At 40.9% G+C, this 14,247-nt stretch overlaps 1 protein-coding gene across 1 annotated transcript in view; it reads left to right on the forward strand.

Annotated features, from left to right (window-relative positions):
- Positions 1-14,247, forward strand: part of BRF1 (BRF1 RNA polymerase III transcription initiation factor subunit) — a 172,773-nt gene that overhangs the window by 30,855 nt on the left and 127,671 nt on the right. Inside the window, exon 3 of the mRNA XM_048305528.1 lies at positions 12,653-12,826. Within this exon, the coding sequence (XP_048161485.1) occupies positions 12,653-12,826 (174 nt within the window). The remainder of the gene's footprint in view (positions 1-12,652; positions 12,827-14,247) is intronic.

The raw sequence follows: 14,247 nt of genomic DNA on the forward strand, positions 1-14,247 counted from the left end.
AAATGATAGCAGGCACTGTTACTGGAGGGTAAAACCACAGCTGATTTGAGGCCCTCAGAAATGTTTGGGTGTGCCAAGTTCAGCTTCCTATCCATAGGGGCATGGCTTTCAGTAGGAGTTGAGTGCTTAAGATAATAAAAGCTGGATTAAACAAAGCAGCACCCATACTTGTTGTCGGACAATAGGATGGCATTTGACCATAGAGAAATGTGAATTTGGTGGGTCCTGTTGCTGTTGTAACTGCCAGGGACATGGATACGTGGATGTAAGGTTATTTTGGACAAAGCTAGGCAGAATTTCATCAGCCTGTCTGCTTTTCATAACACTTGAGTAAAATACAAAAGGTAGGAAGGGGCAGATTATAATTGTTTTGCAGAGGGAAAACATGGTCCTTGAGGCTGATTAATGTAGCAGTAGAACTTCTGAGGCCTTCAGTGAGGAGCTGCTTTTAGCATAAACAGGTCTGAGACAGGCAATTGATTGAAGTGTTTGTTTATTTTTGTGGGTCTTGAAATAGGTCAGTAAATAGAATTTACTCTGTGGACTGTATCGAAGCAATACGTTAGTTAGGTTTGAGATGATGCTGATGTTAAGCAATTCCTTAGGGCAGCTTCCTTGATTGCAGCTCCACAAGTCAAAGAAAAAGCTCATTTTGGTGTTGGCAGCACCTGTCTGATTGAAACTCTGAGGCAGCTTGTGTTTTATAGTCAGCTTATTTAAAAAAAAAAAAATTCTAAATACTGTCACTAATCAGAAAATGCTATGAAATTTAGTCCTGTCTGTAGTCAGACGAGGGCAATATTACATTCAGTTAGGTTGTTCTCTCAACTGCTCTTAGAACTGTTTTGGGGGGTTGTTACAATCAATACTCTTTCTTGTGTTGAGCATCCTGCAGGAGCAGTGGCAGTATCAGGGGAGATGAATCTATGTCTCCTTCAATGAGATCCGTTAGGTTGCTGCACAGCAATCATCACATAAATCCACTGATTTCGGCTTAAGTCTTTAGTCAGTATGATCTCTGGTAGCTATTTTTCACCATACCATATTACCTAGAGGAAAAGGAATTAATAATGCATCTAGTCTTGGATACGTATGTTTAATGGATGATCTCACATCCTATCTTGGAGTCAGACTGCACAGAAAAAACCCTGTTGTAATTGATCTTTGAGGTTCAGCACATAAAGAACAGAAAAATGTAACTGTGCTTACCTAAAATTTTCTTTAACTACTAAGGACTAGCACACAGGAGGTAAGTGGATCATCTAGAAGAGCAAAGGAAGTTGGTATCTGAAGATTTGGTTATGGAGAAAATTTCTCAGATTTTGTTGCATGAACAAGTGTTGTTTTTTGGGGTTTTTTTTCTGGGATGTGCTGTTAATAAAATGTTTAATAAATAATACAATTTAATATTTAATAAACGTTTAATTTAGGAAAACTAGAATGGAGTGGTGACTGGAAAAAAAAATTAAGAGGCAGAAACTTGAGTAGGTGGATCTTTGCTGTCCAGGTCAGGCTGTTCTGTGTGACTGACAGTGGGTCAGTTGTTGTTCTGTGTCAGACTGAGCAGGCTGAGGTGGCTATTTGGGGAGGAAAGGGTAGAGGAATTCTTTTTCCTTATTCTGTGCACTCAGAATACAGAATGATTCTGTCATGCAAAGCAGCCTCTCTCTGAAGGTTACAATTTTGCAAAAGCATAAGAACTTCCTTTAACCTAGTAAATCATCTTAGCCCATTTTTCTTGTATAGCATCATTCCATATCATGAATTTTTCTTGTGTTTTGCCCTTACCGATTCATATATTCCAAGCAGTGGGAGTTTCCACCAGTTCCCTTGGGAAACTATTATGAGGTCCAGTGAGTTTTGTTGTAAGGTCCTGTTAACATAGTGCTTACATTTTCCATTAATTTCATGTTATTAGCCCTTAGGCATGAACTCATGCTTGTATCTATTTATGGCTTAAACTTCCCTCATCTTCCAGAAATCTAGTGATCTTCTGCTCTTCTCTTAACAAATCATGTCTGATAATTAGGTGAAGGTTCTAAGTTCAGTCTCTGGGTCTTTAAACACCCACCCCCTCTCTCCCAGCCATGTTCTTAATCTTTTATTCTAGGGTAATCAGGGCTCCAGAGGAGAATCAAGTCTAGTGAGAATTTCCTCATCTCAAACAGTTGTTGATGTATGACATCCTGTACATAAATAGTAGCCTCCTATAAATGGAAGGCATCACAAACATACAGATAAATATTATTCAAATATGCCAAATGTTTTCTAAGAGGGCCATGTTGGCTCTCTAGAAATATGTAGATGGCATTGTAGTTTTAATTCTTTACCGAAACAGTCTGTACGTCTGACTTACATAAATGTTATTTTTTAAAGAAATACAAGGCTGTTCCTGAAATATGTGCATTCTGTCTTTAAACATAAATCTCTTTCCAACTCCAGGCTGAAGTAGATACCACGAGAGACTGACTTGATAAATGGTATCACTGATTCACTACATGGTTTAGCTGAGATTTGTGGCAACCTTCACTTATGCTTAGTTTAAAAAGGAAGGAAATGCAAAGTTGAGGCTGAAGCCCTGTCCATAATGTCTTCTGTCATCTCTGGGCAGTACAGAGGTGCAATTACCAGGGGCAGCTGTAGCTTTGATCTAAATAGGCCATTTGTGGTGCTAAAGGAGAGCAGCCCCTGCAGAATCACACTGCTTGCATGAATGCTGTAGCTGATGGACTCAGCTGCCAGGGACAAGCTAAAGGTGGAATTTAATTCTTTAGCTGCAGCCTGGATAAAGATTGATGCTGTCTTACCTAACTGCCAGGTTTCTTATCCCTTCTGTATAAAGGAATAAGTATTTGACCACTCGTCAGCTTCATATAAAAATGCCTTAAATAAGTATTAACCTAATACAGTCTCTCTTGCTTTTGTAACAGCTCTGTGCCTTTCCCAGCTTGATTTCAGTTCTTCTCTCTTTCTGCTTCCATTTTTAGATCATGTTTTATCTCTTATCCCTTTGATATCTCTAATAACTCCTTCTTTTTCTTCACCCCCTCATCTACTTCTCTCTGCATCCTTTTTACCTTGATGCCTTCTCACTGTATTTGCATGTTTTTAGATGATCTAAGAAATTTGCCAATTAGTTGATATTTATGAAATTTTTACTTTGGAAATGACTGTGTCATCTTCTTTGACTGCCAGTTGGATAGGGTCTGGATGTGAAGAGAGTGCCCTTCGTTAGATTTGTATGTGGAATTATAGGGGAAGGAAAAGGAAAGAAAACCCCAAAGCCCAAAAAACAAACCCCCACTACAAAAATCAGAGCCCCAAAGTAGCTTTGGGCTCACAGGCCTTTTTCAGTCCCGAGGAAGCAGCAGCAACCTTAAGTAGAGGCTGAGAGCAGAATGGGTATTAGTCTCTGTCTGTGCAGTCCTTCCTGCCTGCACAGTTGGATGATGGAGAGTGGAAATAACTTACCACTAACAGTTGTATTTTGACAGAACAACTGGTGTGCAGAGGAGCAGGGCTGAACCCTAGGTGAGGATAATTGTCCTGCACATGTCTGAGGACAAGTAAATTCTCAGACATGTTATAAAAGGTGAGTGTTAAAGGTGGACAAGGAAAGTAGGGAAGATTCACAGGGATGCGCAGGGGCCTCTTGGCAGGAAAAGGGAAAGGCTGGACTGGCTTTTATAGCAGGGAATATGGATTAAACAGGAAGGTTGTTTTTGTTTGGTTTTTTTTTTAAACAATCTTAGTGTGTGTGACCTTATCTAATGGTTGCTGCAGTGCAGCTGGGAAGTGGTAATTGTTCAGCTGTGGTAACTCAATTACTTCTGCTCCTGTCCCTGTCCCTTGGTCTCAGTGGTGGTTCTGGCCAGGGGATGCCATCAGCTCCTGCATCCTCCTCGTCCATGTGGAGCACCCTGACTCCCGGGGCTCCTGTCAGCTTCTATGGTGTTTGCAAGGCTGAAAAATGGCTCCTGTCAGCTTTCACTCTTCTGTGCCTCGCAGAAGCCCCGATCTGCAGGGAAGGCAGGAGAGCTGGCTGTCAGCGAGCAGATAACACTGCACTGATTTATATGCTGCTCGCATCTGCAAAGTTTTCCACTGCAGCAATGGATCCCTTTGTGTTCAGTCTTCATTTTTGTTTTGTTTTAAAGATTTTGATAACTTTTACCAATAGGCAGTGGAATTTTTTTCCTGTATTGTGCTGTATTCATGAATTTTTTTATCTGTGTAGATTGATGACAATTGCTTGTTAGTTAAATGTTTTTTGCTTTGTAAAAGTATGATATAAGTTCAGTCTTTCTCATAATGATAGAATTGCAAGTTTTTAAAACTTCTAAAAAGTGGTCTTTTCAAAACTGTCAGATTATGTCGTGAGCAAATATTTTTCTTTCTTTTTCCTGCAGTGATGTAGAAATGATTTTGGGTGGTTGAAGGTAGTGCTTGGATCAGCAGTAATGCTGTGTGACAGCAGAAATGTTCCATTTCTTGTTGTGACAAGAGTAACAACTGGTAATTGATAAGTGTATGGAAAAGCTTTAAATGTATATAGATATAGAAAAATCTAAGAATAACTGTCATGTAAGATGTAATTAAAAAAAAAAAAATAAAATCACTGTCCAAACAATACAGAGGAAGATTAAAGCAAGGCCTAACTGGTGGTGCTTTCAGAAGGAAATCTTGCATGTCCAAAAGCTACCACTATCTACAAGTTCTTGGTGTTTTAATTTTTTTTTTCCAATTTCCTTAATGTGAGACAGGTAAGGGTTATGCTACATTAATCATACATGTGCTCACAGTTCTTGCCAGTAGTGCAGCTTTCCAGCTGTTTCAACTTTGAAACAGCTGCAAATCTTCTGCAAATAAAAAAATTCAGTTAGCTAAACTTTCAGATATAAAAAAGCCCATATTTGCTTTCTTCCAAAATGAATCTGAAATGACCTGAAGCATTCTAATAGACAAATAATTAATGAGCACGATAGCATTTGTTTAAACTGTGGTAAGTCAGACTTCTGTGTAAGCTGCCTTGTATGGGAGGAGCAGCGAGGGCTGGGAGCAGTAGCAGGGAAGCAGGAGGAAGCGTAGGGATAGTGTGTACTTTTCTCTTTGACCCATTTAGGCTTCAGTCTCACATTTGCTTTGAGTTGATCCACGTGTATGTGGCTGTTGACAGCATTTCTCCTCTCCTGTGCCACATTCTGCTGCTGTTAGGGCTTGGGAGGGTGCTTGTTGAGTTACATGAGGGAACTGGTCCAAATGAAAATTCAGCTTTTTTTGTTGCTTGGGTTGATTTTCAGCACTGCAAATTCCCTCATCTGTATCAGTGTGTGGCCATGTAAATGTCATGTTGGAGGTGGGAACACTGTCTGCAGGAACAGCTTGGACTTTAGCTTCACTTAAAACAGTCGTGATCCAATTCTTTCAATGCTAGTGAATCAACAGCTAAGGGTTTTGTTGGGGTTTTCTTGCTTTTGTTTTCTTTTAATGTCAGCATTGACTATGGTTTCCCAACGTGACACCATAGGTGAAGTTCGGTAAGGACTTTATGAAGAAGCAGTTCTTTAGCTGTGCTGAAAAGAATAATTAAGTGGGGTTAAGAAATGAGCAAGCTGCTGTCTTGAGGATGATGGGCAAGATTAGCAATAGGTTAAGTGCAGCCCCTGCATCACCTGTATGGCTTCTAGTCTGTTGTTGAAGTGTGGGTAGCAGTTAGATGGATAATGGGAATGAAATGGCAGCAGTAGAAGGGCCACCTGTGAGGGAAGCAGAACTCCAGGAACTGAATGCAGAAAATCAGAGGAACCACTTGCGATGCCAGATTTTTCAGAGTGAGTAAGACAAATTAATTCAAATGGCCAGTTGCTGTATATGCAAAGAGGCTCTCCATGTGGGAGTGGTATCATAGGATCAGGGAATGGAAAACGTTCTTGAGGAGGGGGGTGGGAGAACTTACGTGGGTGCTTTGCAGGCCTGCTTTGGCATTAATGGAATACAAGGGCCAATTTTGAGGGAATGAATCCTTAAAGAAGTATGGATAAGTGCTGAGAAGAGATGTTAACAGCAAATTTTCTAGGTGAAAGAAAAGTAGCTTAGTATCAAATATTTAAAACGTGGTTGCAGCAGTGGCCACTATCTTGAATTTTTAAGCCATTAATCTTAAAGATGCATGGTTGTTCTCTTTAGCTGAATAAGTGAGTGAGGCTTTGACATGCTCTGGAAGGGCTTTACCAGGACAGAGGGGAGCTGCACCTGGTAGATGGGGTGCTCTCATGGGAGGCTAAATGGATGGGTTGGATTGTTGTCAGTGGGCAGAGAAATTGAATACAGGTCTCTGCACTGAGATAGGCTGGGTCTGGATCTACAAAGATAAAGAGGAGGCATCAATCCTTCAGTAAACAGGTCTGGATTAAGTATTTTTTATTTCACAAGGTTATTTTTAACAGGGATCAGTTTACTGGTTTGGTTTTCTGTCCATTGCCACAAACAGTTTTACTGGCACAGTTGGTGAAATATCGCAGGGAAAGGGCCAGGAACTGTTTTATTCTGCTGAGATAACAGGAACAGAGTGTACCCTTGGGCAGTCCCTGAAGCAGGTCTGCCAGGTGACAGAGGCACTGAGGATGCATCAGTCGGAGCGGGGCCAAGTGTTCATGGGCTCCAGGTTGCTCAGCCTGGGGACTGACACATCCTGTAGAGGATGGGGAGTTCTTGGGTGGAAGAGCCTGAGTTTGGGGATGTGGAGTGCACCCACAACCAGGTGGCAAGATAGGGATTTGGAGCTAGGCTCAAGTTAGGCAGAGCATGGGCACGAGGCCAGCATGGTCATCACTGTCCTCATGGGCCATTAGGTGTTACTGGGAATAACTCTTAGCTAACCTTGATAAAATTAAACTTGTTATTGTGCTGGGTCAGCACTGCTGCAGTGTCCTGCTGTGCTGCTACTTTTACTGCTCATTGGCCTTTTTCCTTACAGACTCACAGGGATAAAGCTGTTCCCCACTTCCAGTATTGCATGTGTGGCTGGAAATGCTTGGTGTGAGCACTTCAGACATCGCCTCGCTTCCCTCCCTGCCTCCCCCCATCGCTTGGGCTTTAAATGTTTTCTTGTCTTTGATCACAGGACTCTACCCTTGACTGGGCTGCTGGGACCAGCCCCCATGAGTGTAGCCCCACTGACAGTCCTGGACTGTCCCTGTTGTGCCTTTGTTTGTTTGTTTTACTGATCTGTAATACAAATAACATAGAAGCCTGGCATAGAGCAAAGAGCAGGAAATTCATTCAGGCTTTGAGCTGGGAGTTGCTGAAATTCAAAGATGTGACAAAGCATGCAGAGATGCTCGCACATAAAAACTGCTCTTTTCCCCCTTTTTTTGGGGTTCTTTTGGGGAGCCTTTTCAAAGAAAGAAAAGGAATGAAAACCCAAATGCAGAACAAAATCTGCACATAAAATTCAGTTGGTAAAGTAATTTGAATGCTGGAAATGAATACCCAAGTGAAAACCATATGAAATGTTTCCTTTAATAGAATCTAGTGTTTGTTACCATAACAATCCTTTTTGCAAAAGAAGGATTAGTGCTGTTAACATGACTCCATTCCCTGATTCAGGTAGCACTGGTTTCCAGGGCCCCTGGAGCAAATTGCAGAAAGGGGGGCAAATCCATATGCCTGGATTTTGATGATGCACTTCAGTATCGTAATAACAATTCATTTAGGCTCTGGCTTTGTACTGCCTGTTATTTCCCTGGAAACTTATGCTCCGTCCTGACAAGTACTATGAAATAGCAGTGTCACAGCCTTTGTCAGACTGAAGGCAAGGCTACAGATGAGCAGGCAGAAGCCAGGTAAGTGTAATGTAGAGCTGTAGCTGCTTGACATTACTGACTTTTAAGGATCCAAAAAAAGGTATGATTCCTCTTCCACAGGCGAAGAGAACAAGATGTTTCTGTAGTAACGAGATCATAAAAGAAAGAAAATTGCTTGTAAAGAATATGTCTGATTTTCCCTCTTTTTCTACTTTGCTTCTATTATAACTTAAGCTGCAGTTTTGCTTTCAGCTTCCTCTTGTGTAAGCATTTAATATAACCAAGATATTCTGCAAATCTGTTTTTTTGACAGTGATTTCTGGCCTGCACATTTTGTTTTGTAATAACGACTATTTCCTTTGTCAAAAGAATGGAAATTATCTGAAATAAAAGGATAGTAGCATTCAGTGGTCCTATCTGAACTTGTCACTTCAGGTCTGCTGTGCCAGTTCAAAGCACTGAGGTTGGCATCGGATGAGAAGATGATGGTATTTCTTTTAGCATGCTGGGAGTAGATGGATAGAAACACTTTTTTTTTTAGTAGGCTTGGAACTAAAAGCTGAAAAGCGCCTTTTGTTTTTTGCTGCAGATTCAGGAGCGTGATAAACTTTACTACTTGGTAGCCTGGGAACTTGATTTTGTGTGTTGATTACAGAAGTGCAAACTTCTCTCTTTCTCTCACTTCCCCCCTGCCTCCCCCTCCACCCCGATGGTGTGATGAGCCTTTGAGAAATAAATGGGAATTGCGTGGTGTGTGCTGTATGCATCGCAAAATTTCTGTAGTTTCTAGACTTTTGTTCTTTTGCTCTTTAAAGGAAAATTTATTGCTGCTTTACTGGTGAAGGAAGGGGGAGGATTTTTGAAACCTTGTTGTTGGGCTTGTCCTGACTTTTTAAAAAGATACTGTTCCCTGCCCTTCTCTCAAAGGTACTTAGATACCAATTTTCTTGACATCACTAAATTGCAAGGGCAGCATGAAGTGTGAGCTTTGACCTCAAAGGTGCTATTTCTTGTGGTTTAAAATAAGAATCCCAGCATCTGTCAAAAACCTGTAAGGCCCAAAAGAAGCAATGCCTATTTCAAGTTACTAATAAAAAATGCACCTACTAAGAGACTTGTTTTACCCCTGTATATTTTGTGTTATAACTTGTGCTTCTGCATAGCAATTTGGAAAAAAATGCAATATTTAATTCTGACTGTTCCACATGATGATATTCCTTTATTGTACTGAGATAGTAGCTGCAGGTTTTTAGAGCAGGGTCACATTGAAACTTTTAAAAAAGCTGTCCTGCAGGATAAAATGGATAAGAAAGTCAGGAAGGTATTGTTCTGAGTGTTCTATAATCCAGAGCACAGCAGGGTTTGAAGGTGTGTCAGTTCTTTTCCATCTAGTAGAGCATCTCAGTTCATTGGAGTTTGTAACATTGTGGTGGAATCGGGTGAACACTAAGGGGAGCAGATTGCTAATAAATTGCACTATTGTTAGATATTCCCACTGTTTCAGCTGAGATCCTCAGATCCTCAGGCTTGTTGCATCCTTGCAGCTGGCTGGACCAGCTCACTGGGACCATATGGTGAGAGTGGCAGTGCGGGCATTGCCGGCCGTGAGGGCTGATGGAAGCCATGCTGAGAGTCAGAGCAAAGAGGGAGACGGGAGGGAAACAGCAGCTGCAAGGGTATAAAATGCCACCCAGCTAGCGAGGAGCAGTGTGGGAGTGGGAGGATGTTCAAGGGCTGATCGCCATAATGCAGTGCTGTAGGTCTGCTGGAGGGAATTGCTCATCTTCCCAGCCCTGGAGCTTGCAGCTGCTCGCAGCTCCTCCCCGCACTGACCCTCTTGCTGGGGGAGCAGTGTCTCGATGCTTAGCAAGGGTTGTGGCTGCCACTGCTCAGTTTTGAGGACTTCTCATGTTGAGGACTGGCAGTATGAATATTTGGACTCTTTTCTTGTTTGTCAGCAGTAACTGGAGCATTGGATAGAGAATTTATTTTGATCAATTGTCTTCTTAAGCCAAATTTCTCTATGTATGAACATCTGCTCTTCAGATACCAACAGATTAAATCACTGTATTTATAGTTAAATAAAATATTATGGAGGCACATTTTTCAGCTCTGGAAATGTCACATTGACAAGCTAGGCAGAAAAGGTTGGAAGTCACAAAATAACATACTTTTGGTTGTCAGCTGACTGGGGTGAGGGCCCCCTACAATGGTTTGGTTGTGTGCTGCAGTACTGGGGTGACAGCCATCTAGCTGATATCTGCCTTTTCTTGGGCTCTGTGAAGTACCTTCTTGAATCTGGGAAGGAACCAGAAGGAGTAAAAGGTATCTTGAAGGTCCCTGTGGAGAAATCTAGAAGCATGATTGCTAATGCTAACTTTTCCAGCTATTTTTTTCTTAGTGTTACATAAGATACCAGAAAAATAGAATTTTGTTGTCGTGTTAAATTCAAGGGGTGGAGGTGGTGATGGGGAAACAACAAAGCTTTTGATCTTTCTTTAGTAAACAGGAGACTGGTTACAGAATGTAAATGTTTATCTTAGATGATGCTGTAGGCAGTACATTTCTCTCTCTCTTCTAACAAATAAGGACAAAACCAAGGTAGTCATCAAGATACACATAATTTCTAAGATGATTCTTGTCCTGAATTAAGTTGTTCATTTTGGGGATAAGCAGCAGTGTAACAGTTGCCTTGTTTTTCCACAAACTGTACAACTGATATAATACCACAGAGCAGCTTGAGGGAGTCCTAGCACACAGAATTAAAGCCTTGTCTGGTCTGCAGAAGGCTGAGTAAAACATTCAGAGAAATAGCATTTCCTAAGGAGACAAGTACCTTTCTCTTAGATCTCTTTTGTATTTTTTTCAGTAGACAATTACCCCTGAAGTAATTCTACTTTAAAATATTGATGGTGAATTAAGAGCTCAGCTAAAAATGCATCTATTACTCAAACAAGCATACTGTTTTCTTAAGATGGATTATGATGAATTAATTATATTCCAACATTTGAAATTAAGAAAAGGTTAAATACTCAGAATGTTAATGGTAGCTTGGGGTTGGGAGCAGCTCAGTGGTGAAAATAGTTTATGAAAGAAATTAATTTCAAGTATCTTCCTCTGTGTTATTCTTTTTTCCTCTTTTGGTATGTTCTTTGTTTTTGAAGGGAAGCTGCTTTGCTGCCACTGCAAAATGAGTTTTTAGTACTCAAGTGCATTTCTTTCCCCCCAGATGGGTATAAACTGATTCTTTCTTAGGGATAGAAGAAGCAGCATACAGGCTGTAGAGTGCGAAATAAAATTCTGGAAAGACCAGGTGCTAGTTAGTACCTTAATTTTGGGAAGATGTGGTATTTGTATTTGAGGCTGGTGAGTGCCAGTTCAGGGCCTGCTGACAGCAGTGGAAAAACTGTTCCCCAAATGGGCTTTGGATTACCCTTGAGTAGCTTATCGTGCCCACACCTCCCTCCCATGGAGGGTGATGGATCCTTCCTCTGCTCTTACTTCTTTGCCCAGACGTGTTACACCTGGTTGACCAGTGTGCCTTAAAGGATATCTTTAATGATAAGGTGAGTGCAATAATTTCCACGTGTGCAGGAAGGAGAAGCTGCTGCTTTGCGGCAGCTCCTGTTCGGCTGGAGTCCTGCTGACCCCGGCTGCCTGGCTGGAGTCACTTCTTGTTAAAACCAGCATCTCTGGCAAAAGGTTGTTCAGCGGTGAAGCATTTTTACCATGTTATTAGTGATGATGATGTAGGGATTTGCATAAAATTAAGATGTGTGGTCTGTGCAGGAGCTGAGCCGGTGGTGTTCTGGGAAGCATCGTGTGATTGCCATTGCTTCCTGTGAGCAGTGGTGGGCACAGCAGGCACCTTTGTGCCCCTTCCACAAGCTGCTCATGACATTCCTGAAGGAAACAGATGAGAGTTTCCTGTAAATACATGTGCTGGAAACATCTGCCCAGCACATTGAATTAAAGGATTTTTCTTGATGTGCTGTCTGACCCTGTATGCTGAGGAACTTGAGTGCTCTGTTTTCCTCATGACTTCCCCCATCTTTTTCTTAAGCTGTCTTTTCGGCACATTCTTCTGAAGCCGGAGCTGTGGGGACGGATTGGACCTTGCTTCCCGCATCTGTCCCAGCAGCTGGACCACTTCCTGCCATGAATCATCTGAAACACACTTTTTTCTTTTTATTGTTTTATTTAAGGGTGAAGGCACATTTGTTTCCTGAAGCCACAAGCTAGTCTAAGTAGTCTGGCAGACAAGCCTCAAATGAAGGCTGGGGTGTGAACGTGTTTGGAGGAAGGAAGTGCCTCCTATCATTGGGATCATAGGCAAGCCAGGAGCAGAGCTCCTTTCCTTGTGGACTTCATTTGTGGTCAGAGGAGCAGCAAACTCCATCACTTCTTGGAGAGCTGCAGCAAAATGTCTACTCTGTTTCCACATCAGTGTCAAACACACCATGACCTCTGTTTTTTGGCTACAGCTAATCAAGTGCTAATTGGCAAACGATGTTAAGGGAGAGGGGCATAATCTTTTGTCTGAGAAGTCTTGGCTATGGCTTGGATCTTCTGTGGGACTGATGTTTGTGGCTTAGTTTTACAGAGCTCATTGATTGCATGTGTTTCAATTTTAGCAGTCCAAAACAAGGCTTTTTTTTTTGTCCTGAGGAGCTGAGGCTAAATAGTTCCTGAAACTTGAGAGGTCATTGTGTTTCATAAAGAGATTAATCCAAAATCCGCCTCCTTGATTTTGTCTTAAAAAAACCCCCAATACTAAAAGACCCCAACCAAAAAGCACATTAATTTCATAGCTGTTAAGCTTTTCTTTTCTTTGTTAATTTTTCTAGGGAAGCGTCAGATTCACCACTTGGGAAACCAGCTTCAACTCAATCAACATTGTCTGGATACTGCCTTTAATTTTTTCAAGATGGCTGTGAGCAAACATCTAACCCGGGGTAGAAAGATGACCCACGTCATTGCTGCCTGTCTCTACCTGGTGTGTAGAACAGAAGGAACTCCTCGTATCCTTTCACAGTTACAAAATATAGACAAATAAAAGACCCACTTTTAGCAAGTCAGCTATCCCAGTTAGACCTTGTTTCAAATTGTGAAGAGGTAAGTGTTTAAGAGCTAACTTGGTCATTGCTGGTTTTTTACATTGAAGTGAATGGGAATGTTTCCTGTGGTTCCAGTAAATTTGCTCCCGTTTTAAATGTACAGTACTTACTATTTAATGCTATAAATGTCACTCTGCCTCTCATCACTAACTCTGAATTTCTTCTTTTGCAGCACTTGCTTCAAGTATAAAATTGCACTTCCCCTGTGCTTTGCTAGGGTTTATAATTTGTGAAGTTTTTTTTTTGTTTATTTTTTCTCTTTTAAAGTAAATGACAGTTAACCCCAAACCTCCTGCAGTGTCAGCATCAAAGAACAGATTAGAGTTCCAGTGGGTTTTACATCAACATTTGTTCCATCAACATATGTGGATTTCCTTCTTTTAATACTTCCAGGAAGGACAGTATCACTTCTGTTTTAGTTTTGAGAAAAAAGGTGTTTGATAAATTCTGAAATTTGCTCAAAAATCATACAAGAAATCAGTAGCTGGAGGTGCACACAGGACGGATTTGCAAGTGAGTACTGCTTGCTTTACCATCCCTATTTTTGTCTTGGGGAACTTCATTAAAATCCACATAAACTTTAACTACTGATGACCAGCCAAATTTATTTGTTTTATGTATTTTTATTTCTTTTATATTGTGTTTCATTTGCTGGAATTCAGAGCTTAGTATCCACCAATTACTTCTGTTGCTGTGGCTCTGAGCAACCTGGTCTAGTGAAAGGTGTCCCTGCCTATGGCAGGGGGATTGGAACTGGATGTATTTTAAGGCCCCTTCCAACCCCCAAACCATTCTATCATTTTATCATTTTATAATTCTGTGTTATTTTAGTTTTTTTCTACTTTAAAATAGTATGTCCCCATCTTCAGTATTCTATTTGATTTGATGCTTTCTCTAGATTGCTGCCCTCATTCTATATTTTTGCAGTTGATCAGTTTAGCTTTCCTTTTAAGATTGAGATGATTTTTTTTGTAGTTTCAGAAACTATAGTTTCAGAAACTATATTCAGTATTCTAAAAGTAGTGCTTTCTGATAGTGTTGTCATTGTCATTGTTTTAAACAATGACAATTTGCATGTTTAAAAACCCGTGGTTTTGCAGGAATGATGGAGTTAAAAGGAAGGCTTGCTTATTACACTGGTCTTTCCTACTCTAAAGTCTCTGTGTGAACTTCGAACAGCAGCACTCTATCACTGCCATAAAGACACTGTTGATTTTGAAGTGCTACCAATATTTTGATAATATATCTTCCAGGTAACTACCTGAAAGAGGGTAGGATTAGATTAGATATTAACAAGAAATTCTTTACAGTGAGGGTACTGAGGC

This window comes from Corvus hawaiiensis, chromosome 6 (genome assembly GCF_020740725.1).
Source record: "Corvus hawaiiensis isolate bCorHaw1 chromosome 6, bCorHaw1.pri.cur, whole genome shotgun sequence".
Classification (NCBI taxonomy): Eukaryota; Metazoa; Chordata; class Aves; order Passeriformes; family Corvidae; genus Corvus; species Corvus hawaiiensis.